The sequence below is a fragment of the Crinia signifera genome, chromosome 1 (assembly GCF_055691185.1).
Source record: "Crinia signifera chromosome 1, ASM5569118v1, whole genome shotgun sequence".
NCBI lineage: Eukaryota > Metazoa > Chordata > Amphibia > Anura > Myobatrachidae > Crinia > Crinia signifera.
In genome coordinates, this window is record NC_139217.1 from 56,846,799 (window position 1) to 56,870,984 (window position 24,186).

General features: G+C 46.9%; 1 protein-coding gene across 1 annotated transcript in view; it reads left to right on the forward strand.

Moving 5' to 3' along the window:
* The window catches only part of EVC2 (EvC ciliary complex subunit 2), a 117,168-nt gene that overhangs the window by 30,683 nt on the left and 62,299 nt on the right, over positions 1–24,186 (forward strand). Inside the window, exons 6-9 of the mRNA XM_083155525.1 lie at positions 3,059–3,168; positions 7,624–7,686; positions 12,678–12,800; positions 20,003–20,151. Coding sequence (XP_083011651.1) covers positions 3,059–3,168; positions 7,624–7,686; positions 12,678–12,800; positions 20,003–20,151 — 445 coding nt within the window. The remainder of the gene's footprint in view (positions 1–3,058; positions 3,169–7,623; positions 7,687–12,677; positions 12,801–20,002; positions 20,152–24,186) is intronic.

Sequence of the window (24,186 nt, forward strand, 5' to 3'; positions counted from 1 at the left end):
CAGCACTGATCACAGCTCCTCCCCTTGTCACAATAACTCCTCCATCATGTCCTATGCCCTTAATCTGGCCACATATAGGGTACACACTGAGCACAAAGTAATGAGAAGACCCATGAAGACATTGGGGGGGTATACAAAGCCGGCCGCTATCTCCGCCGGCAGAAATAGAGACCGTCGCTTATTCAATGCTGCCGTTTTCGACACCTATTGAAAGCAGTTTCTGACTAAATAGATCCGACCTTAAAATAGGTCGACTATGTTTTGACTTAAATGACCACAGATTGTCGAATTCTCTGACATTTTTCGACAATCTGTGCCCCTTTTTGCCATTCTTCACACTTTCCGACACTCAACAGCCGGAACATTTCATTTCTCTCGACTGCAACATGACAGTCGGAATTCAAATGCCCTGAGGTAATGGGCCAGATTCTCTAAGCTTCAAAAGTGATAAAATAGAGAGTGATAAACAGCCAGCCAATCAGCTCCTGTCTGACATTTTTCAAACACAGTCTGTGACATGGCAGGTAGGAGCTGATTGGCTGGCTGTTTATCACTCTCCATTTTATCACTTTTGAAGCTTAGAGAATCTGGCCCTCTGACTGTTGGGATGTTCCGACAGTTGGAATCTCAGATTGAATACACCCCATTGAAAGATGACATGGCCAACAGGGTCCTGTTGCGAATATAGGTGACCTCTGCGAAGATCCTTTATGTAGTGACCGTGGAAATTATATTGCGATTTCCCTTGAACTGCTTGGAACTTGCAAATCCTAGAACACTGAAGAGTCTTTACTGTCTGTGCAAATGTGAGTAAGTCTGAGGCTTCCACTAATCTGTCAACAAAAGAAAATATAGAAATATTAGCAGTGCTGTTGGTACAGTAAAAAAAATTAAAAAGCAGGGTAGTTATTAATGCAAAACTTTACTGAATAGACATAAACATGCCACTTAAAATGATTAACCCCTTCAGTGGCAATCCCGAGAATTTTCCGGACTGTGCCAAGTCTGGAAAATTGTCGGGATTGCCACTGTTTAGAGCCTCTGCCGCTCCTCCTCCTCTCCGGGTTTTCTATTGACGCCTCTGGCTTAGGACAAGCCGGGAGCAGGGACGGGGCAGCGGGGCGCAGGGCCAGGCAGAGGCTGAATAACAGTTCAGCGTCGCTGCCCGGACCATAAAAAACTCGCCCAGTGGGGAGCGTTCCCTAAAAAAAAACCCACCACTTAAGGGGTTAAAGATACAAACCTAAATAAAAACACTGTATAAGTAGGCCTCACTGGCAGGTATAGGTGTGATGGAATGGGTTGGGATCGATTGACAGAATGACATTTGGTCGAATGTCATTATGTCGACACCACTAGGTCGAATGGTCAAAATGTCGACATGGTTTTATGTCGACCTTCCGACTATGTCGACTGCCATTAGGTCGAATGGGGTTAGGTCGAATTGCTCTTTTTGGGGTTTTTTTGGCCGAAATGTCAACAGTGTCGACATGGACACTGTTGACATAGTAAATCGGACCCTCGCATCGCTCGCTTCGCTCGCTATATTTCGGGCACGGTGCCTCGCTGCGCTCGGCACACTATTATATTCTCACACCACGCCCTAGTGGATGGTAGGGCATGAACCACCGCCTGTCGGCACATGTCGGCACAAAAAAAACCCAAAAAGAGCAATTCGACCTAACCCCATTCGACCTAATGGCAGTCGACATAGTCGGAAGGTCGACATAAAACCATGTTGACATTTTGACCATTCGACCTAGTGGTGTCGACATAATGACATTCGACCAAATGTCATGTGACAATTCGACCGTATCCCGATGGAATATCCAGGTTGTAGGGAGTTTATTGGATGAACAGGTAAGTGCACTGGGTGCCGGACGGGGTCCTGACAGTCATTTACCCGACGTCGGGATCCCGACTGTTAAAACACGGACAGGCGGGTTCCCGACAGCCACCGGCTATTCTCCCTCGTGGAGGTCCAAGACCCCCATATAGGGAGAATAGAATAGGTGGCAAGCATTGCGAGCCACCGTTCTCACTGTGTGGCGAGCCCGCAAGGGGCTTTGTTGTGCTCGCCATGCTGTCTGAGTCCGGGCCAGTTGGGATCCCGACTGTCGGAACCCTATACCACATCCAAGTGCACTTTACCATATGTTGTGGTAGTGCTTCACTGCTAGGAGAATGTAGTTGAAATCCCCAAGGGGGTAACAGAGCCCTTTCTAGTAACACTCGGTATCCTGATGAAAGGCCGCTGGAAGCCTACTTATACAGTGTTTATATTTTTGTTTGTTTTTTTAATCATTTTAAGTGGCATGTTTAGGTCTCTTCAGTAAAGTTTTGCATTAATAACTACCCTGCTTTTTTAATTTTGTTACTGTACCAACAGCGCTGCTAATATTTCTATATTTTCTTTTGTTGACATTACTTGTAGGGATTGACTATCTTATTTCCTTCCACTAATCTGTGACTAAGATCTGGTGGAAGAGACCCACCCCAATAAGGCCTGCATTGGGGGGGGGGGGGGGGGGGGGGTGGTGGTGAGGTGAGGTGAGGTGAGCTGCCCATCACCATATGGGAATGCCTAGCCTTTCATGGGCGTTCTCATGGCGGGGGGGCGGGCAGCTCAATCAATCGACCATGCGATCAGAGTCGGACCCCTAGTCAATACTCCGCACAGTTCGTACAAGGAAAAATGATCCAACATTGGGAGAATCAAGAATCTCACTGCTCCGATATCCAGCAATAGCGGCTTCTGTCGGCCAGGAGACCCTGTTGCAGAAGTTCTTCTGGAAAGATTAGCGGTAAAGTGATTTATTTTTGAAAATATGCATAGAACTCTTGGCTGACAATTTTTTTTGCGGTATATCGTCTTCAAACCCTTCTTTGCTCACAAGAACTTGCGCTGGTAATTTTCATTTAGTTATATGAATTTTTAGGTGTGAGAAAGAAGCGAGCGGTTGGAAGTATTTAATTAGTTAGCAGTCTCCTGTGCTTTCAGCTATCTCCTACCAGATCTGCCTTTTCAATGGCTTCTGATCCTCTGTTTCTATTGCAGCTGGAGGCTCCTTTATAGTCTCATATGCTGCGTCCATAAACACAAAGGATGCCGAGAACGGACTGAAGTTTTCCCTTCCCGCTGTGTTAACCTTTCAAAATTCTTCAGAGGTACGTTTTACTCAATCCATCTGTTTTCCTGAGCTCGCGTAGAAAGTCAGACTCTTACAAAGTCTACAGCATTTAGCAGGCAGCGCTCCATCGGGTATTATCAAATATTCCATAAAAATACTTCTTATTTGACCTTGATATTAGTGTGTTATACAGAGCAAATTACATTTTGTCACTGAATTTATTTCTCTGTAGGACGAGCGCTGATTTTATCTTTAAATCAAATAGCCAGCCAGACAAGTCTGTCTTCTGTATGGTGGTTGTGTAAAGTACACTTAGACAAAAGCATTCTGCAGTCATTTGTATGATATTCTGGTAGAGTTCTTCAATAATTATTGACTTAGGTATTGACCACTTAGGTCGACATGCATTGGGTCAACACCATTAGGTCAACATGCAGGAAGGTTGACATGGGTCTAGGTCGACATGGGCAAGGTCAACAGTCCAAAGACATGGGGGTTTTCACATTTTTTTTTTTTTTTACCCAAATGTTGACACAGTCGACATGGACACTGAATCGTAGCACTGTCAGCTCGCATGGCTCGCCATGCTTCGGGCACGGAGCCTCGCTACACTCGGCACAGTTGTTATTCTCCCACCACGCCCTAGTGGATGGTAGGGCGTGCAATACCGCCTGTCGGCACATGTCAGCTCAAAAAACTGTGAAAAACCCCATTTCGACCTTTTGACTGTTAACCTTGCCCATGTCGACTTAATGCTTGTGTTGACCTACACCCTTGTCGACCTTTCTGCATGTTGACCTAATGACCTTATACCCTCCATAGGTATCACTTTGGAATACCTATGGAGTTCATAGGGGCAGTAGCGGGACTCCTGATTGGGAACCTCTCTGTGTAGGAGCGGGACTCCTGATTGGGAACCTCGCTGTGTAGGAGCGGGACTCCTGATTGGGGACCTCTCTATGTAGGAGCGGGACTCCTGATTGGGAACCTCGCTGTGTAGGAGCGGGACTCCTGATTGGGAACTTCTCCGTGTAGGAGCGGGACTCCTGATTGGGAACCTCGCTGTGTAGGAGCGGGACTCCTGATTGGGAACTTCTCCGTGTAGGAGCGGGACTCCTGATTGGGAACCTCGCTGTGTAGGAGCGGGACTCCTGATTGGGGACCTCTCTATGTAGGAGCGGGACTCCTGATTGGGAACCTCGCTGTGTAGGAGCGGGACTCCTGATTGGGGACCTCTCTGTGTAGGAGCGGGACTCCTGATTGGGAACTTCTCCGTGTAGGAGCGGGACTCCTGATTGGGAACCTCGCTGTGTAGGAGCGGGACTCCTGATTGGGGACCTCTCTATGTAGGAGCGGGACTCCTGATTGGGAACCTCGCTGTGTAGGAGCGGGACTCCTGATTGGGAACCTCGCTGTGTAGGAGCGGGACTCCTGATTGGGAACCTCGCTGTGTAGGAGCGGGACTCCTGATTGGGAACCTCGCTGTGTAGGAGCGGGACTCCTGATTGGGAACTTCTCCGTGTAGGAGCGGGACTCCTGATTGGGAACTTCTCCGTGTAGGAGCGGGACTCCTGATTGGGAACCTCGCTGTGTAGGAGCGGGACTCCTGATTGGGAACTTCTCCGTGTAGGAGCGGGACTCCTGATTGGGAACCTCGCTGTGTAGGAGCGGGACTCCTGATTGGGAACTTCTCCGTGTAGGAGCGGGACTCCTGATTGGGAACCTCGCTGTGTAGGAGCGGGACTCCTGATTGGGGACCTCTCTATGTAGGAGCGGGACTCCTGATTGGGAACCTCGCTGTGTAGGAGCGGGACTCCTGATTGGGGACCTCTCTGTGTAGGAGCGGGACTCCTGATTGGGAACTTCTCCGTGTAGGAGCGGGACTCCTGATTGGGAACCTCGCTGTGTAGGAGCGGGACTCCTGATTGGGGACCTCTCTATGTAGGAGCGGGACTCCTGATTGGGAACCTCGCTGTGTAGGAGCGGGACTCCTGATTGGGAACCTCGCTGTGTAGGAGCGGGACTCCTGATTGGGAACCTCGCTGTGTAGGAGCGGGACTCCTGATTGGGAACCTCGCTGTGTAGGAGCGGGACTCCTGATTGGGAACTTCTCCGTGTAGGAGCGGGACTCCTGATTGGGAACTTCTCCGTGTAGGAGCGGGACTCCTGATTGGGAACCTCGCTGTGTAGGAGCGGGACTCCTGATTGGGAACTTCTCCGTGTAGGAGCGGGACTCCTGATTGGGAACCTCGCTGTGTAGGAGCGGGACTCCTGATTGGGAACTTCTCCGTGTAGGAGCGGGACTCCTGATTGGGAACCTCGCTGTGTAGGAGCGGGACTCCTGATTGGGGACCTCTCTATGTAGGAGCGGGACTCCTGATTGGGAACCTCGCTGTGTAGGAGCGGGACTCCTGATTGGGGACCTCTCTGTGTAGGAGCGGGACTCCTGATTGGGAACTTCTCCGTGTAGGAGCGGGACTCCTGATTGGGAACCTCGCTGTGTAGGAGCGGGACTCCTGATTGGGGACCTCTCTATGTAGGAGCGGGACTCCTGATTGGGAACCTCGCTGTGTAGGAGCGGGACTCCGGATTGGGAACCTCGCTGTGTAGGAGCGGGACTCCTGATTGGGAACCTCGCTGTGTAGGAGCGGGACTCCTGATTGGGAACCTCGCTGTGTAGGAGCGGGACTCCTGATTGGGAACTTCTCCGTGTAGGAGCGGGACTCCTGATTGGGAACTTCTCCGTGTAGGAGCGGGACTCCTGATTGGGAACCTCGCTGTGTAGGAGCGGGACTCCTGATTGGGAACTTCTCCGTGTAGGAGCGGGACTCCTGATTGGGAACCTCGCTGTGTAGGAGCGGGACTCCTGATTGGGAACTTCTCCGTGTAGGAGCGGGACTCCTGATTGGGAACCTCGCTGTGTAGGAGCGGGACTCCTGATTGGGAACCTCGCTGTGTAGGAGCGGGACTCCTGATTGGGAACCTCGCTGTGTAGGAGCGGGACTCCTGATTGGGAACCTTGCTGTGTAGGAGCGGGACTCCTGATTGGGAACCTCTCTGTGTAGGAGCGGGACTCCTGATTGGGAACCTCGCTGTGTAGGAGTGGGACTCCTGATTGGGAACCTCGCTGTGTAGGAGCGGGACTCCTGATTGGGAACCTCGCTGTGTAGGAGCGGGACTCCTGATTGGGAACTTCTCCGTGTAGGAGCGGGACTCCTGATTGGGAACTTCTCCGTGTAGGAGCGGGACTCCTGATTGGGAACCTCGCTGTGTAGGAGCGGGACTCCTGATTGGGAACCTCGCTGTGTAGGAGCGGGACTCTTGATTGGGAACCTCTCTGTGTAGGAGCGGGACTCCTGATTGGGAACCTCTCTGTGTAGGAGCGGGACTCCTGATTGGGAACCTCTCTGTGTAGGAGCGGGACTCCTGATTGGGAACCTCGCTGTGTAGGAGCGGGACTCCTGATTGGGAACTTCTCCGTGTAGGAGCGGGACTCCTGATTGGGAACCTTGCTGTGTAGGAGCGGGACTCCTGATTGGGAACTTCTCCGTGTAGGAGCGGGACTCCTGATTGGGAACCTCGCTGTGTAGGAGCGGGACTCCTGATTGGGGACCTCTGTGTAGGAGCGGAACTCCTGATTGGGAACTTCTCTGTGAGTGAGTGGATCTTCCGATTAGGGGGTTTATTTACTAAGATGGGGAGTTCTATCGAAGATGGGATGTTGCCCATAACAACCAATCAGAATCTACTTCTAATTTATTTAGCACTTTCTAGAAGATAATAGATAGCATTTGATTGGTTGTCCCATAGCAACATCCCTTCTACAATAGAACTCACATCTTAGTAAATAAACCTCTGGGAACCTCTCTGTGGGCGAGATTCACCAATAATCCCTGGTGCACATCGCCGGCATTCGCATAGTTAATAATCGCATATGCAGTAACCTATGCGATTATTAACGCAAAAGCGATGCCCGGCGATGTGCACCGGGTCCCCCCCTCCCTACCGGAACCCTTACACAGCTGTAAGGGCTCCGGTTCCTCCTCCCTGCACTCAGAAGTGGTGCAGGCAGGAGGAAATCGGAGGCTGCCCAGACACAGGTGAGGGGGGTGTGGCGCAGATCAGCGGGGGGGCGCGGGGGGGGGGGGGGGGTTGGGGGGTGTGACGCGAAGGGAAGCCCATAGGCTTCCATGGGGTTACGCCAGCAATGGGGCTTTGCTGCATATGAAAATGCAGTAAAACCCCTGAAAACTGGGTTTTTACGCCATTTTTAGCTTGCTGAATCTCGCCCTGTGTAGTAATGGGATTTCTGCTTGGAAACCTCTCTGATGAGTGGGTCTCCGGCTGGGGAACCTCTCCACAATGAATCTGTGTGTGTGTAAAACTCACTTAAATGATGGGAAAAGTAATACTCTTATTAGGTCATAAAAATAATATTGGCCCATGCACATTCTGTTATTTATTACTAAATCCTGTCTGTCTATCGCTTCAGGTGTCTGCAGCAACATTTAATGTTGTGGTCCCATTTTATATCACAGCCACGGAAGTCACACAGGTAAACCATACATTGCTACATTTCTTATATGATGTACTGAATTACTTTATAATAAGGAAGCTATACAGCCTCAGTATTGGGGTTCACACTAATACTCGTGTGTAATTATCCATATGAAGCGAAATCTGGTACAGAGGTTTCCCCTGCCATATAATAACACTGTCCGCCCTATGGCCTGCTGCCCCACACTGACACCTTTTTATGTACCTATTTATGTATTTTCAATAAACACCAAAAGAACAACATTGACAAATGGTCAACAGTCAAGAAGTTGACTTTGACAAAAGGTCGACAGGTATTTTTCGAAAAACGAGCCATGGAAGAATACGCGCTACACTGATTGGGGATAGATGTTGACATTGACACAATAAAAAATCCTCCTGTCTACCTATTCATAGGTCTACTTTTATGTCAACATTTTGTTTGTGTTGACATTTTGTCAGTGTTGACAATTTTTGCATGTTGACATTTTTGGTGCAACCTATTGATTGTGTACCTAGACACACCTGTTTTTGTGATCCGATGTGTAAGGTTGGGAGTACAGATATATCCACACACACACACACACACACCCATCCTGAAATTGTGCATTGTTTAGCACACCATGGACTTGGCGACTTAGCTGGGCTAGAACAGTAACCCTACGTAGCTAATCGATTACCAGTGAACTGAGAAATCCAGTGACGTTGAGATGGGGGGGGGGGGTACTTTTTACCCAGGCCTGGGTCTGCTGGGGGGCCAGGTAGCCGGGCAGTGGGGAGAGACAAAAACAGAAAAATAGAAAAGTCCCAAGGCGCAACCGATCCTTGCAGCCTCACTTTCAAATGGAGGACCACCCAGTAATCCTCACTCGCCAACTCTCCAGAACAAATAAGAAAGTGCAGGCGCTTGACTTGTATGCTCCGTGATGTGATTTTTTCTCACGTGAAAAATAAACAAAGAAGAAAAATGTGTATCAGTGACACAATCTCAATTTATTAAACTTCTGGGGGTACCCTGCACCCAGGGAAGAAACTCGTACCGAAACTCACTCTGCAGTGGAGTGGGACAGGTGTGTAGCGGTTTCTTTAGAGGTTCACCACAGTGATGGATAAAAGATATGTGCCAAAATTGGATGTCAATAAGCTCAAATGCATACCGTACTCACTGAAAATTCAGGAGTCTCCAAACATATAAAGGTATCTTTACACTCAAATACAAGAGTAATCATCAGGCAATCAAAGTAGCAGGAATGAACAAGGGTACTGCGCACCGTACTCACTAGGGATGTAAATAAGATACACCTATCAAGGTATCTTTGTGGAGTCAGTCCTGTTATCACTCCTCTTCCAATCAACTCCCCCAGGCAGATGGTATGCCGAAAAAACAGAGGGGATGACCGGTCTTAGTTCAAGGATTTTATTGCTGTATAGTGGCCCAATGGCCATAAGCCACAAAATATGATGTCTCAGTCACTAGAATGCTGTCTCCTTAGAACGTCTGCTGTCTGTAGAAGATGGTGTGATCTCCCCGTCCATGAATGTAGTGCCCTCTGCAGCTTCTGTATTTAAGTGTCTGGCAGATGCAAGTCATCGAAGACGCATGAAACCAAAGGGGGTAGTTGAATGATCTTCTTTAGAACCACACAAAAAAACAACTATGTTGTCTCAGTGGTCAGTGGGGAGAGAGATGACAGGATGCCGCCATAGTACAGCCTCACCAGCTCAATGCCTTGTGCTGACCTGGGGAGAGAGACCGCTGCAGCGGCAGCCTGCCCTCTCTCTTCCTCTCGTTTTATATTTTTCCTGGAGCCCCCCCCCCCCACCATGTGACCAAGCCCCCTCCATTTAATGGGGGGCTCGGGCAACCTGTCAGCACCCCTGCCTGTGCCATGCATCTTTAGGCTCAATCTGTGACTTTATACCAGCTCCCACGTGGGAAAAAACAAACCCTAAGTACCTAGTACACTCTGAGCCTGATTCCGATTTGGACGCGCCCTCGCGGCTGCAACTTTTGCCACAATCGTGTCTGCAGCATTATGCTAATGCCGCTACAACTCCCCCAAACCCGGTGTACAACAATGCGTCTGAGCTTCCCACATAAACGATAATTCCATGCATCAACTCCGTGCATTTTATTAGCAACTACCTTCTGACCTCCGAGTCCACACCCGTGAATGCCCCATACATGTCCAACACACTTCTGTGCTACTGTGCGCCTAAATCTGTCCTGCGACACATGTATAAATTCAGGACTGATATGTGGTGCAGCTCAGATGTGTGCACAGACATCATTGCTGCCGCCACGCCAACTCCCGAATCAGGCCTACATCCCACCCTATAGCACTTACTGTCCCCTATAGAGGCTTGGGAACCATCCGGCAGTATTTATTTACATGTTTTCACCTTACTGATGATTATAGGAACAGGCGGCTCCTTTATTGTTTATTGCATGAGGATTTATTATTCATGGGTTCCTATCAATTATGCAGCGACCCAGGTGTAGGAGATGCCAGACATGTCCAGATTTCTATATTAGCCATAAAACATTTATTGTTAGATTTATTCAGATCCGCCACACACGAGGTGCGCTCTCCGTCGCTGTGCGCTCGGCGGGGACTCCTCACGAGGTGGTTGGTTTTGAAGTTCTTCCCAGAGCTTATGTTTACAGAGACATCATTTGTAGTCTTTATGTTGCTGTCTGGTGGTAACGCCGCACTGTACTGTGTGCACAGAGCAAAACCAACCTATTCCACAGAGGGAAAGGAGGTGGCGGGAGAGGCGGATTAATCCAGAGGTTGTCTGGATTTAAAATCATGTTGGGCTGTTAAAATCCCTCCTAACAACTGAGCTCCTCAGGTCACACAAACCCCATCCACACGGCTCTTAAGCGTCAACGTTTCCAGTTCATCTCCTGCCTTCTTATAGGTCAATTTATCCTTTTGAGGATTTTTTTTTTTTTTTTCTTGTTCTTTTGTATGTGTAATAGAAACACTATTGTCACTCGTGATTCCAGCTTCAATGTCATGAGATCTGTGTTTCTCCAGCTTGGCCTTCAGTTGATGTTTTACAGCCCCACCTGGTGCGCAGGTGTATTCATTACTGACTGACATATACTAAAAGCTGTGAGGGAAGCCTTCTAAAGAGCAGTGGTTTGTTACCCATAGCGACTGGTCAGGTTCTTGCCATTGTTTTATAGAACTTGCTATATACAGATGTGGCCTTCCTCATCCTTGCTGTGATTTGTTCACACATGTAAACAGATCATGGCAGTGATTATTCACACCCACTCGTGAAGAGTCACAAACACACCATTACTATCCTAATGGAAGCTGATGTATACACAGATGCCCGTGTACAGCGTGGGCACACTAGTTGTGGCAATCACAAACTGATTGCTGTGGCTAGCGGAAAAAATTGAGGGTGGTCCTTAGCTATAAATGGTAACTAGAAAGGTGAGTGTCTGGATTAGATGTGGCAGCTATGGGGACTGAGCACACAGTAGGCAGGGCTAGAGCACATAGTAGGCAGAGGCAGGGAACGAACATACAGTAGGCAGAGGTTAAGTCTGAGCCCACAGTAGGCAGGGACTGAGCCCACAGTAGGCAGGGGCTGAGCCCACAGTAAGCAGGAGTTGAGCCCACAGTAAGCAGGAGTTGAGCCCACAGTAGGTAGGGACAGGGGCCGAGTCCACAGTAGGCAGAGACAGGGAACAAGCATACATTAGGCAGAGGTCGGGACTGAGCCCACAGTAGGCAGGGACAGGGGGTGAGCCCACAGTAGGCATAGGGCGGGACTGAGCCCATAGAAGGCAGGGGCCGAGTTCACAGTAGGCAGGGACAGGGGCTGAGTCCACAGAAGCAGAGGCAGGGAACAAGCATACAGTAGGCAGAGGTCTGGACTGAGACCACAGTAGGCAGGGTCAGGGGCCTAGTCCACAGTAGGCAGAGGCAGGGAACAAGCATACAGTAGGCAGAGGTCGTGACCGAGACCACAGTGGGCAGGGACATGGGCCGATTCCACAGTAGGCAGAAGCCGAGTCCACAGTAAGCAGAGGCAGGGAACAAGCATACAGTAGGCAGAGGTTGTGACTGAGCCCACAGTAGGCAGGGGCCGATTACACAGTAGGCCGAGGTGGGGACAAAAAACACAGTAGGCATGGGCCAGTGCCAAGCCCACAGTAGACAGGGGCCAGGGCCGAACCCACAGTATGCTGGGGCCAAGCCCACGGTAGGCTGAGGCGAGGGCCGAGCCCACAGTAGGCAGAGGCAGGTGCCAAGCACACAGTAGGAAGGACGGGGATGGGCCCACACTAGGCATGGGCCGAGTCCACAGAAGGTATAGGTGGCGAGTGCCGAGCCCACAGTAGGCAGGGGCTCGGGCCGGGCCCACAGTAGGCAGAGACGGGGGCCAAGCACACAGTAGTTCTGGCTATTAGGGCTAATTAAATAGCCCCTGGGGATCCATTAGCCATGGTAATTTGTTGCAGATAATTGGATACCCCCCTTTTCTGTTAAGGTGCTCATACGCGGTACAATGGTGCTGTGCAATGCTCCCGCGGGCATACCATTGCACAGCACATGAAGTTTATGCAGCCCGTGCTTTTAGTACTAGATTGCATCGTATCTAGTACAAAAAGCACGCTGCTGTAGCACATTGTATGCTTTTTGTACTAGATGCAATGCACTGTGTATGGGCACCTTAATGCTGATTTAAAAAAAAAAATATGACACCAAACTGTTTTGTTGTGGCTCTGATGATTAATTCTCCTGTAAGCTGGGGCTAGGAACACCCATAAAAAATGCTTTTTTATTACTATAGTATGGATACTTGAAGCAGAGGATGAATCCCAAATTCACAGAGGCGATGGGCAGATATTCCTGCCAGCCATGTTGCAGCATTAAGAACACAGACTCCTCCAATGTATACTTTTATTACATGTGTGGTCAGCAGTGATACTGCTATTACTCCATGAATACTCTAATGTGTCACATGTGTCCTTCATACCACCAGGTGCTGCCTGACCACGCTCTGCACGGTGTTGGATTTGTTATAGCCTTCGTTGTTTCATTTTTATTGACGTGCACAGTTTTTCTTCTTCTTTACTTCACCAAAAGGATAAAAGGGAGATTATCAGTAAGTAGCTCATGTATCACTGGTATATTTATCAACCTGAGATGACTAGAAGAGGTGTTGGCCATACCATCCAATCAGATTGTAATTGTCTTTTGTTTAGTACATTCTGTAAAATGATAGCTATAATCTGATTGGACGATAACGAAAACCGCTCCACTGGTTCACAAATTCATTTGTCTTTCCCACAGAAAAAAAAAAAAAAATTCGAAATAAATCATCCTACTGAATGTAAGCACAGATTAGAATTTTTTTTTGCTGCTCCGAATTCGCTTAAACATGTTCGCAACCGGAGGTATGGAGGTGCGAGCGCTTTTAGTCTAATTCTGTCTGCTGAAAAGTGCGCCTGGTGCCGTAATGATTTGCACTTGTGAATCATCTGCACCTAATAGGATCAACCACCAGTACAACGCAGCACACCAGCAACGGGACTTTGCCCCAGATTTCTATTGCAGGTCCATTTGTTATAACTGCTTTTAATTAATTTTTCAATTTACCTAGGACTTTAGGTCCCCATACACTGGTCCGAATTGTCTGAGGCAGAAGTCGGACCAGTTTTCCCTTCAACTCTTCCGGAGTCCTTCCATCCAACTTGGCACTTGGTGTGCCATTTTTTACATGCAATAAATCGTATGTGATTTATTGCATGTAAAATGTCTCTTGGGGAGCTGCCGGGGGAGATCAAGGGAAATTGGATGCGATACATCACTGGTGCTAAAACATACAATTTATCTTACAGTATGTGCAGCATTTCCGACCTTCAACTCCGACCCGATGTGAATAAGGTCAATTCCGATGTCAAACATTGGGTGAAAATAGGCCAAATCAAACCAGTGTATGGGGTCCTTTTAGTTTTTGGGTTATTTCCTTTCATACATGTAGAAATCCTGAGCTGATGATCAAATTGTTCTAAAGTTAGATGAATTGAATAAACCAACTGCATCTATTGTATCTCCTTGCTCTGCCCCATGGGTTTCACATGCAACCAAAGCTAAAAACAGAAGAAGCGGCGCTTGGATGATGAAATAAAATCGTTAGTATTTATTGAGAATAATGGGGATTAGTGCTGAGCTTTGCCCTGGTGTACGTGTAATCAGATGTGACTACAGATGCGAGTATAAGTATGGATATAGGTATAAATGATGCCGGACACAGTTATGTAAATTGAAAAGGAAATGTTTTTACTTGGTAATATCTTATATCCGACAAATAAAATAAAATTAATTATTCATTCAAATAACGGTGGAGTGGTAACAAGTGAAAACTATCGTCTGCAGTGTCGGTCTAAAAGCAGTAGTATTTCTAGACAAAGACAAGCAATTACCCCACAAAAAGCTTGCGCATCGGACATGCTGCCCGTCTTGCCAAGGTGGGGTAATTGCTTGTCTTTGTCTAGAAATACTACTGCTTTTAGACCGACACTGCAGACGATAGTTTTCACTTGTTACCACTCCACCGTTATTTGAATGAATAATTAATTTTATTTTATTTGTCGGATATAAGATATTACCAAGTAAAAACATTTCCTTTAACAATTTACATAACTGTGTCCGGCATAATTTATACCTATATCCATACTTATACTCGCATCTGTAGTCACATCTGATTACACGTACACCAGGGCAAAGCTCAGCACTAATCCCCATTATTCTCAATGATTACCACTTTCAGTATAGTTTGAGTCAGACTATACATAAGTGCTTTGAAGCTAGCCCGACCAGGGAACACTCAGTGCGCAGGTACACCCCCAACCTCCACGATAGTATTTATTAACAACACATATAGTATACATCTATAAGTGTTAAGAGTATGGCACCAGTACAACGCAGCACACCAGCAACGGGACTTTGCCCCAGATTTCTATTGCAGGTCCATTTGTTATAACTGCTTTTAATTAATTTTTCAATTTACTTCTCTTTTATTTTGTACTTGTGCCATACTCTAATACCCCTTTCATACTGCACTTGTTAAACGGTATATCGCCATTTTTTTCCCCATTTCAAAACGTTTAAGGCTGCCGTGGGAAAGCGCCAGAGTTGATTTACTGGTTAAAGATAACCGGTATTTCAACACGTTTAAAAAGCAGAGTCCTACACGTTTCAGAGCCGTTTTTTATGCAGTGTGAATGGCTCTGAAATGGTATTTAGTAAAAAACAACAGATTACAGACCTGTGATAAGCTGTCCCCTGCATTCTGCCTTGAAACGTGTTCAGGGGATTAAACGGGTTGACTGATGTGAATGGTACTTAAACGGTATTTAAAACGGTAATCTACTGCATTGTGAAGGCTCAGACCCGTTTTTAAATACCATTTAAAAATACCGGTTTTTGAAACATTTTGGCAGTGTGAAAGCGGTATAAAGGTGCCCATACACGTTACAATTATTGTATACAATATTGCATCTCATCGCATCTCAGTTTTGCGATAAGATGAGATGGGATCTAGTCTATCCCACATTCAAGTGGCTGCTATTGACACAGCACCCCTGGCAGCGCCTTTAGGTTCACATGCAACCATCCAGGATATAGCTGCATGTGTAAAAGGGGTAGAGGTCTCTTCATGTGATCAGACGTATCTGATCTTACTTGACTTGCTCCTACTATGTACCATAAACATTCTGTTCTCAGATTGACACATATGGGCACTAGAGTAGTGTTCATTCTAGCACCCGCCATATTTGAAAACCCATGCAGTTCCTCTTCCCTGCCTGGGGTGTCGCTGTCTGCTGTAGTGCTTCTACCACAGTGTGGTCTGTATATCAGCACTGATATGCAAACCAGACCTGTGCTAGAAACACCACAGCAGACAGCGACACCCCAGGCAGGGAGGAGGAACTGCATGGGTTTTCAAATATGGCGGGTGCTAGAATGAACACTATAGAGCTAAATATTCTTACTGATCGTTTTAATAATAGCTGCCTGGATTGATCATTGATTACGAGAAGTAATCAGAATAAATCAAGAACTGGTAATCAGTTTCACCAAATTATGTATTGAATCAATTCTACAAAATAAAATGCCTATATAATTGTACTCAGTGATCTCCTGTTTATAAATATGGATTTGTTTAACTAATGTTATCTTATAGAATATTTAAAGTAAATGACATTGGGGCATATGTAATAGGTTCTGAGTTGGTCGGAGGGGCATGATGCCTGCTGATCTTGGAAGTTTTTTAAAGACGCATTCATTTACGAGGCAAAACCATCCTGGCTAGCATTACTGCCTCACAGTACTGAGGTCATGGGTTCAATAGCCTTTTTCTTGGCACTCCCATATCACGGCTGGTTACCACCCCCAAACACCTACAGATGGAGCGCTGGGAATCGCCAGATTCCCTGCACTGTCGAGAGCTGTCGGAGAGATGCTCCAACTGACAGGTACGCGCGAGCGTCCCCGTCACTCGGTGGCGGGGAGCAGAATCCCTGCCTGTCCCTGCTTCAGGGAGATGGCGGGTGCGTGAGGCTGCAGGCATCGATGGGGGGAGGGGGGGCGTCGGTGGGCTCAGATGGATCACTTGCGTATGGCAAGTGATCAAAAAAAGTATCAGGCTTTCATTGCAGGACGGCCTTGCATATGCTTATTGCGGGTTGTACCCACACGCAGTCTATCGATAATTGACCGTAAAGCTAGTTTGCGGCGGTGCGATCGGGTCTTTGGAGAGGCCAAAACAGTTTGGTACATTCTGAGAAAATTTAAGAATGTAATGGTGAGATCAGCAACATAACAAGGCCTGGATGGTCATGGAATACAACAATGGTGGATGCTCACAGGATCCTTCCATCCTTCCTTCACAACAACCATCCAGGTGAAGATCTCTCTCCAGGAAGATGGCATATCAATATCCAAGTCTACCACAAAGAGAAGACTTCCCATGAGAAACTACAATGAGTTCACCACAAGGTGCAAACTATTCTTAAGTCTCAATAATAGAGAGGTCAGATTACCCTCCGCCAAAAAGCAAGCCTAGTTCTGGAACTGTTTTTTGTTTGGCCAGATGGAACTATGATCAACCTGTTACAGATTGATGGGAAGAACAAAAGTACAGTATGACTTAGAAAGCCGAATGATCCGAATCATACCATATGCTTTGTAAAACATTTCACTTGCTGTAGAGAATACTAGAGGCAGAAAGACCCATGAACCAAAAACAATTAAAGACATCTGTAGTGACGGCCCGGAACAGCATAACACAGGAATTGGTGATGTCCATGGGTTCCAGACATCAGGCAGTCATAGGGGGGTATTCAGTGTTGGGTCACGGCGTGACCCTGTCCCGTTCTCGGTCTGCTCGACCAAGAATTTGCAGGCGGGATGCAATATTACAGTGGGACGAGAAGGGGGCGTGGCCGGGAGCTGCAGCCGGGAGCTCGTCAATTCCCGACCGTTCTCTGCAGAACGAGCCCGACTGCTTGTGAAGTCGGGCTCGTTCTGCCAGAACCACTGTTCAATGCTGTCGGAGAAGACCGCATTGAATAGGGCCCCACAGCTATCTCCCCCCATCGGGAGATGGCTGCGGGAGATTAAATACCCCCATAGTCTGCGCAGGATTCTTGACAAGGTATTAAAAATCAACATTTTATTTAGGATTATGTTACTTTGTCAAATTACATTTATATATATTTCTTATTGGAAGCCTTTAAAAAAAAAAAAAAAAAAGTGTGATCCCATGTTATTTGAACCTGATATCATAGATCCCCAAATAACCCATGTAATTATGGCTACGTTGTGTCATTTTCATGTGTCTGTGGCACTGACAAATCTCCTATGGTGACACAACCCATTTATCCCAGGAATTCCATCTTTTTTTATGTTTCCGTACAACTTCTGCTTTCCTGGGACAGAATATTTGTGGAACGCTAAAAGGAGAGGTTATATAATATTTAATATGGATTGATTATTTAAACATTCATACAAGCACAATTTACTAGGTGTCTAGGGATCGTACATGTGAGCTGGAACGATCAATGATTCCGGAGGGGTCACAGTAAAGAGAAGCTATATGAAAACTGTCATCCATTCTCTCCAATGGAGGGTGACCTGTATCGCCCGGTCTCCGAAAAAAGGATTTCCTATTAATTCTCATTGCTTTTGACATTTCGCTATTGAAGTATTTTCATCTCTACGGGAGTAAGATTCATTTTGGAATACTGCAGACATGTAAATGGGCTTCTGTTATTCATGAATACACATGATCCATTCTATCAAATTGAAATGAAAAGGAAATGTACTATGGGGCTCGGGATTGAAAAATGCTCAATCCCAGGATTCCCAGGGTTGGCTTCCCTTTAAAAAAAAAAAAAAAACTCCGTTCCCCCTCCCCCCACACACACGCTGCGTGTCCTGCTGGGGGCGGGGCTGGTGGGAGACGCAGAGCGTCCGGGAGCAGCTTTACATCCGAGAGGGTCCAGGATTCCCCTGGAGAGTGGCAATAACTGGAAAGCGGAGGTGCGACCGGCGGGCTGCACAGTGTGACCTCTGACAGCGTCACGTTGCACAGTGCAGGGCAGCATCTGAGCGAGTGCTTAGACGCTGCCCGGCATTAGACTGTGCATGTGCAGGCTAATCCCAGAATTCAAATCCCGGCAATTTTGAGGCAAAATCCTGGGATCCCGCCGATCCTGACATTGGCCACCCGATATGGGGTTTATGCACCAAGCCTTGGTGAGAGATAAAGTGGACAGAGTTAAAGCACCAGCCAATCAGTTCCTAACTGCCACATTACAGGTGGTTAATTAAAAATGAGAGGTGCTGGTTGGCAGTTTATCTCCAGTCACTAAATCTCTCTCTCAGAGATCTATTAAGCTTCAAAAAGTGATAAAGTGGAGAGTGATAAACAACCAGCCAATCGGCTCCAAACTGCCATGCTACATGCTGGTTTGAAAAATGACAGGTACCTGTCTTTTTTTAAACCAGCCTGTAACATGGCAGTTTGAAGCTGATTGGCTGGTTGTTTATCATTCGCCATTATATCACTTTTTAAAACTTGATATACCCCTCCCATAGGCTTAGTGGGTGACGTATGACTGCACGATAGTCAGGATTCCGACGGTCAGTACTCAGACATTGGAATCCCGACTGTTTAAATGCCCAACAACTAACAGAGGCTATTCTCTCTTGTGGGGGTCCGCAGCGTGGTGAGCGCAGTGAGCCCGCAAGTGGCTTCTTTGCGCTTGCCCCCCTGTCGGAGCACCGGCAGTCGGTATTCCGATGTCGTGATACTGATAGTCGTTATCCCGATTTGTCGTACCACCATACCACACTTAGGGCGGGATTCTCTAAGCTAAAAATGCGGTAAAAACCCCGTTATCTGGGTTTTTACCGCATTTTGGGATGCTGTAAGCATCCCCCACCGGGTTACCGTGGCGGGGGGGGCATTGCCAGAAAATCTGGCGATGCCCCATAGAAGCCAATGGGCTTCTATCGCAACCCTCCGCCCCCCCCCCACGCCGACCCCCCGCATCGCCCCCTCACCTGTGTCCGGGCAGCACAGCGCAGTGCTGCCCGGACCTGTGACCTCCTCCCTGCACTGATCCTCTTCCGGGTGCAGGGAGGAGGAGAGCCCGGCGCAGCAGCAGCAGCGCCGGGTGTGGGAGGGAGGGGAGAGCCGCCGGGACCTGCTGGGACCCGGCGACTCTCACCGCAAAGGACAGCTCTTAACGCAAGAGCTGTCCTTTGCCTTAATTATCGCATATGTTACAGCATATGCGATAATTAAATATGCGATGGGCGGCGAAGGGGGGCGGAGATTCTTAGAGAATCTCCCCCTTAGGCTTAGTACATAGACCCTGAGTTTTTTAGAATTATTAGTAAAGTAAGGCTAGCAAATTCAGCTGTTTATAGAGACCCGAACTGTTATTCAGACCCGAACACTAAAACACTAATCTGTGGAAGTCACTAGTTGGCGAGTTTCAGAGATCTGTGCATGCGCGCTCTTACGCAAAGTACTGTTAATCCGTACTTTGCTGAGCAGGGCGCACCTTCAACGTCCTCTGACTCTGGCCCAGAGGAATGATATAACAAGTCCTGAGCTGTGTCAGTACTTCTGGTTGGATGTTACATCTAGCTGATCCAACAACTGCTATTTTAATTCGATATAAATCCGGTTATGGCATCAAAACACACAACTGCTATGTTTTTAAACCCAAACCCACCAGCTGCATGCATTGTCCGCCCTTAACATATTACTGTATCATGCATTCCCAGGGACAATCGCATCGAATTGATGGCGAGCGAAAAAGTAAATCCCAAGGAAAATCCACTGATGCGGATACCGAGGACTCAACTACGATTGATCGTTTGATTGACGTTCTAGCCTTCGAAGAGCCAGAGAATATGCTTCAAGTGTTGGATGAGTGAGTGTTTGTTGTATTATTACACTTTTTTTTTTTTTACTTGCTTCTGCAATAAGCGGCAAAGACTACAGATTTCACAAATATAATTAGCCCTCAGGAGACATAGATTTTTGTTGAAGCGTTTATCAATAGTGAAACTTCATTTCATCAAATAAACACTGCTGTCAGTAAGTTAATATTCACGGATGTGAGATCCGAGCCTGCGGCTGCCATGTTCCTCAGTAATCCTCACAGAATCCCTGATTTGCATAATGTCTGAACTTCGCTAGTCCCATGGTGGAAAGTACTAAAACCACACCGGAATGCCTGCATCTGTTTGCTCTCCTCAGAGCGGAAATGCACCTTTCTGTTGTGTTAAAAACATAGTAGACATCTGTTTTGAGGAACTTTAATAGTTACGTCTTGTGTTCTGCAACTTTTTCTCAGAGCAGTACAGAAGCGCGCGATAGCCTGTGTGCTTGATGTTATTTGAAGAGCTTAAAGATTGTGACAACAGATGCTACTTCCTATTACTGGAAACATCATGTTTATTTTAAAGGCATTTTTGGCGGTGATGCTTTTTCTCATTTACATTTTTTTTAGAGACGAAAGTATAATGGTTTTTATGTTGCATATTTTTGTTTTCCCTATAAAGATGTTACTGGCTTAAGAAAAGTGACCCACTTCAATCTTTTATCGGCGTTGTTGTTGACCTTATCCCATACATGCCGACTTTTTTAAACTCCTCTCCGGGAGAAGCCCCGGAGAGGAGTGAAAGGGTCACGGGAAGAGGCTTAGTTTTGGGGCGGGGTGAGGCTGACATCACCGAGCCCCGCCCCCATGACAGACAGCCGCATCAATTTGCGGGTCCATGGATGGGGGAGGGGCTAAAATGACGCAAATCATAGTTTTATACCGCAGGGAAGGGGGGAGCAAGGGCTGTGGGGAAAATGCGGGGGTACTTCTTTACTTTCACGGCGCCACTAGATAGGACAGATAGGATACTAGATAGGATACGATTTTGTATGCGATTTGACATAAGATATCGCATAAGATATAGGATAAGATTTACTATCCATTTCATTACCCCACTATCCACTGGGGCGTGAAGTTGATTTTATATAGCGTGGCGAGCGCAGCGAGCCACCGAGCCCGAAGCGTGGCGAGCTGACACGGAATGTATTTTATGGAATTGCATGCAAATGGCATGCGATATTGGGGACTTGCTTTGAAACAACATCCGTGTCCCCTCGCGGGGCTCGCTGCGCTCGCCACGCTATATAAAATCAACTCCACGCCCTAGTGGATAGTGGGGTAATGAAATGGATAGTAAATCTTATCCTATATCTTATGCGATATCTTATGTCAAATCGCATACTAAATCGTATCCTATCTAGTATCCTATCTGTCCTATCTAGTGGCGCCGTGAAAGTAAAGAAGTACCAATGCGGGAGACTTGCCCACCTTCCCGGGGGGCCGGGAGGGGGACCCGATTTACGGGACCCTCCCGGCCATTCCGGGAGGGTAGGCAAGTATGCCCTATCCCATAATTCCCTTACATTTTTCCCAAGCGCGTCCGTCTTATGGATTACTGATAATACAACCACTCCTGGTGTAGTCCAGTGGTAGGTCTGACCTTATTGGATGAGTGAAATAATTAGGTGTAATTGGGTCAAAGGCGGAAGTTTTATTGTGGTAGTTTGAAAATAGTCATTTTGAGTGCCAACGTTTCTGTGAGAGATCCTGAAAATATCTGCTAAAAATGCCAGCATCACTCACAGCGACGTTCCCATTTTTAGCAGATATTTTGAGGATCTTTAAAATACACTTTAAAAGCTGTTGTGCTCGTGTTACCGAGAACGGCCGTGAATTGCCGCAATCACGGTCATATCTTAACAATCCACAGCCGTTTACACGGACACACCCCTTTTTCGCCGATCATCAAGTGGAACATTAAATCCCACCTAGCGATATGTGGTCGAGGGAAAATGAGCCAGAGTCACAGCTGTCGGGACGGACCAACAGTTGTGACCCAGGATTGTATACCCCCAAGAATGGAAAGCCGCAGTATTAGAGATGTATGTAATTATTTTCCCTATTTTATGTTACCTTTTTTATTTTTAATTTATAGCTTGACTACTGCATAAAAACTACACGATACCACCTACCACTGCTGGCATGAGTTGGTGGCAGGGGCCGGTATAGGTTTCTGTACCCTAGGCCAAACTTCAGCCTACTCCCACCACCAATCCTCATTTCCCAACTCCCAAAGTTCAACAAGCACCTCTTGCATTATGTATAACTGTGCCCCACCAGATCCTGGCGCCTTAGGCACCTGCTTAACGAAGCCCTCGTTGCAGGGAAAAAGTGTTCAGTCCCAGATTCTGTAACCAGTGTGTGGTGTCACAATGAGTGCTTACAATTCTCTGTGTCGCAGACTTTAATCAAATTTTATTTGTTTCAATTAGAGATTGTTTTTCATAAGCGCTTAGGATGTTTGTCACTTGTCCAAAATGCCGCTGTTGTCATTTAATAACCACTGGAGCAATTACAGTGCCTGTGTGTCACCCTCTCTGTTTTGCTCATAGAAATGATTGATTTTAATTATTAGCAATTAGTAGCTCCGTAAAAGGAAATCTGCTCTGGGGACAATAGCTTTAGTCAGGCGGTACTGCTTTTTTGTCTTTTTTTTTTTATCCTCTCATTTGAACTGGGGACTTTGCCTGCTGGCAGCCCACCTTGACTACGTTCCTCCAGCTCTGTAGAATACATTATGGTATAATTCTGCGAGATGCTGTTTGTGCAGGGACCGGCTGCATACATTACAGGATGATAGTCACATCAGCTAACTTCATCAGACTGACCTCGCTTACCTTCGCGTTCACAATGTCGTCTGATCCCGCAGCCGAATCTCCCGTCTGTTTATCATGTTGTGTGTTAATATGTTCTGTGTCAGATGACAGAATTGATATGTTGTGCCGGAGATGGCAATCTGTCTCCCCACACAAAGAGGTCCAGCCTTTTTGAAGGTTATCTATTAATAAAGCGAGAGGGTGCGATAAGACATAAATACTATTCAGCAACTAGTTCTGATTGATCACAGCAGCCCGATGTTTTCTAGGACTAAAAACACCACAGGGACGTTTCTCTCCTCGTAAGGATGATCTCCTCCGATGACCTCTGATATCTATAGAGTGTATTGCATCTGAAATAAGTCAGTTGCAGTAGGTAGTAAAGCTCTGTCTTAGGGCCAGATGTACTAAGCTTGAAAAGTGATAAAATGGAGAGTGATAAACCACCAACCAATCAGCTCCTACCTGTCATGTCACAGGCTGGGTTTGAAAAATGATACATAGGAGCTGGACTTTATCACTTTTTAAGGCTTCGTCCATCTCGCCCTTAATGAGACTAGGAACACTGATGTTGATGTAGATAGGACTGCAAAATGACTGGGATGTAAAATTAATTAAAGCAAGTGCAAAACCGCATATGCAGATATGAAGATGGTTCATGATCAATGGATTACAATGGACTCTTCTCCCTATTGCGATCTGGGAAACGCTACCGCTCATTGAAGGCAAACACAGAGCGAATGAGAAGGAGTTTCTTCCCACGGGCCATTAGAGCCCTCAACCAGACCTCCTAGTAATGGGACTTTCCTTCCTTCTTTCTAGATATACCCCACACAATCTCTCTCTACACTCTTCCTCAGCCGATCTACTTGTTCTAACGTAAAGTAGGACAGTTGTATATGCATTTCCCTACATATTGTACTATGTATGACTTGTATGTGACAAATAAAATTTGATTTGATTGATTTGATCATAAACTATGAATATAATTTACATCAGCCACATATGACCGATTAGGAGGTACTATTGGTGGTTAACTTCAATGGAATGGAACATCCCCGCTCTATTACACACTGGGCCAATCCAAGGTGGGAGCAAGGCTCTGCGGATCACTTCAAGGGGCGGAGCTAAGCTCTCTGTTTCAGTGTCAAGGATAAGGAAATAAAAAAATTACGTGTGTGTGTGCGGGGGTGGGGGGTTGGCT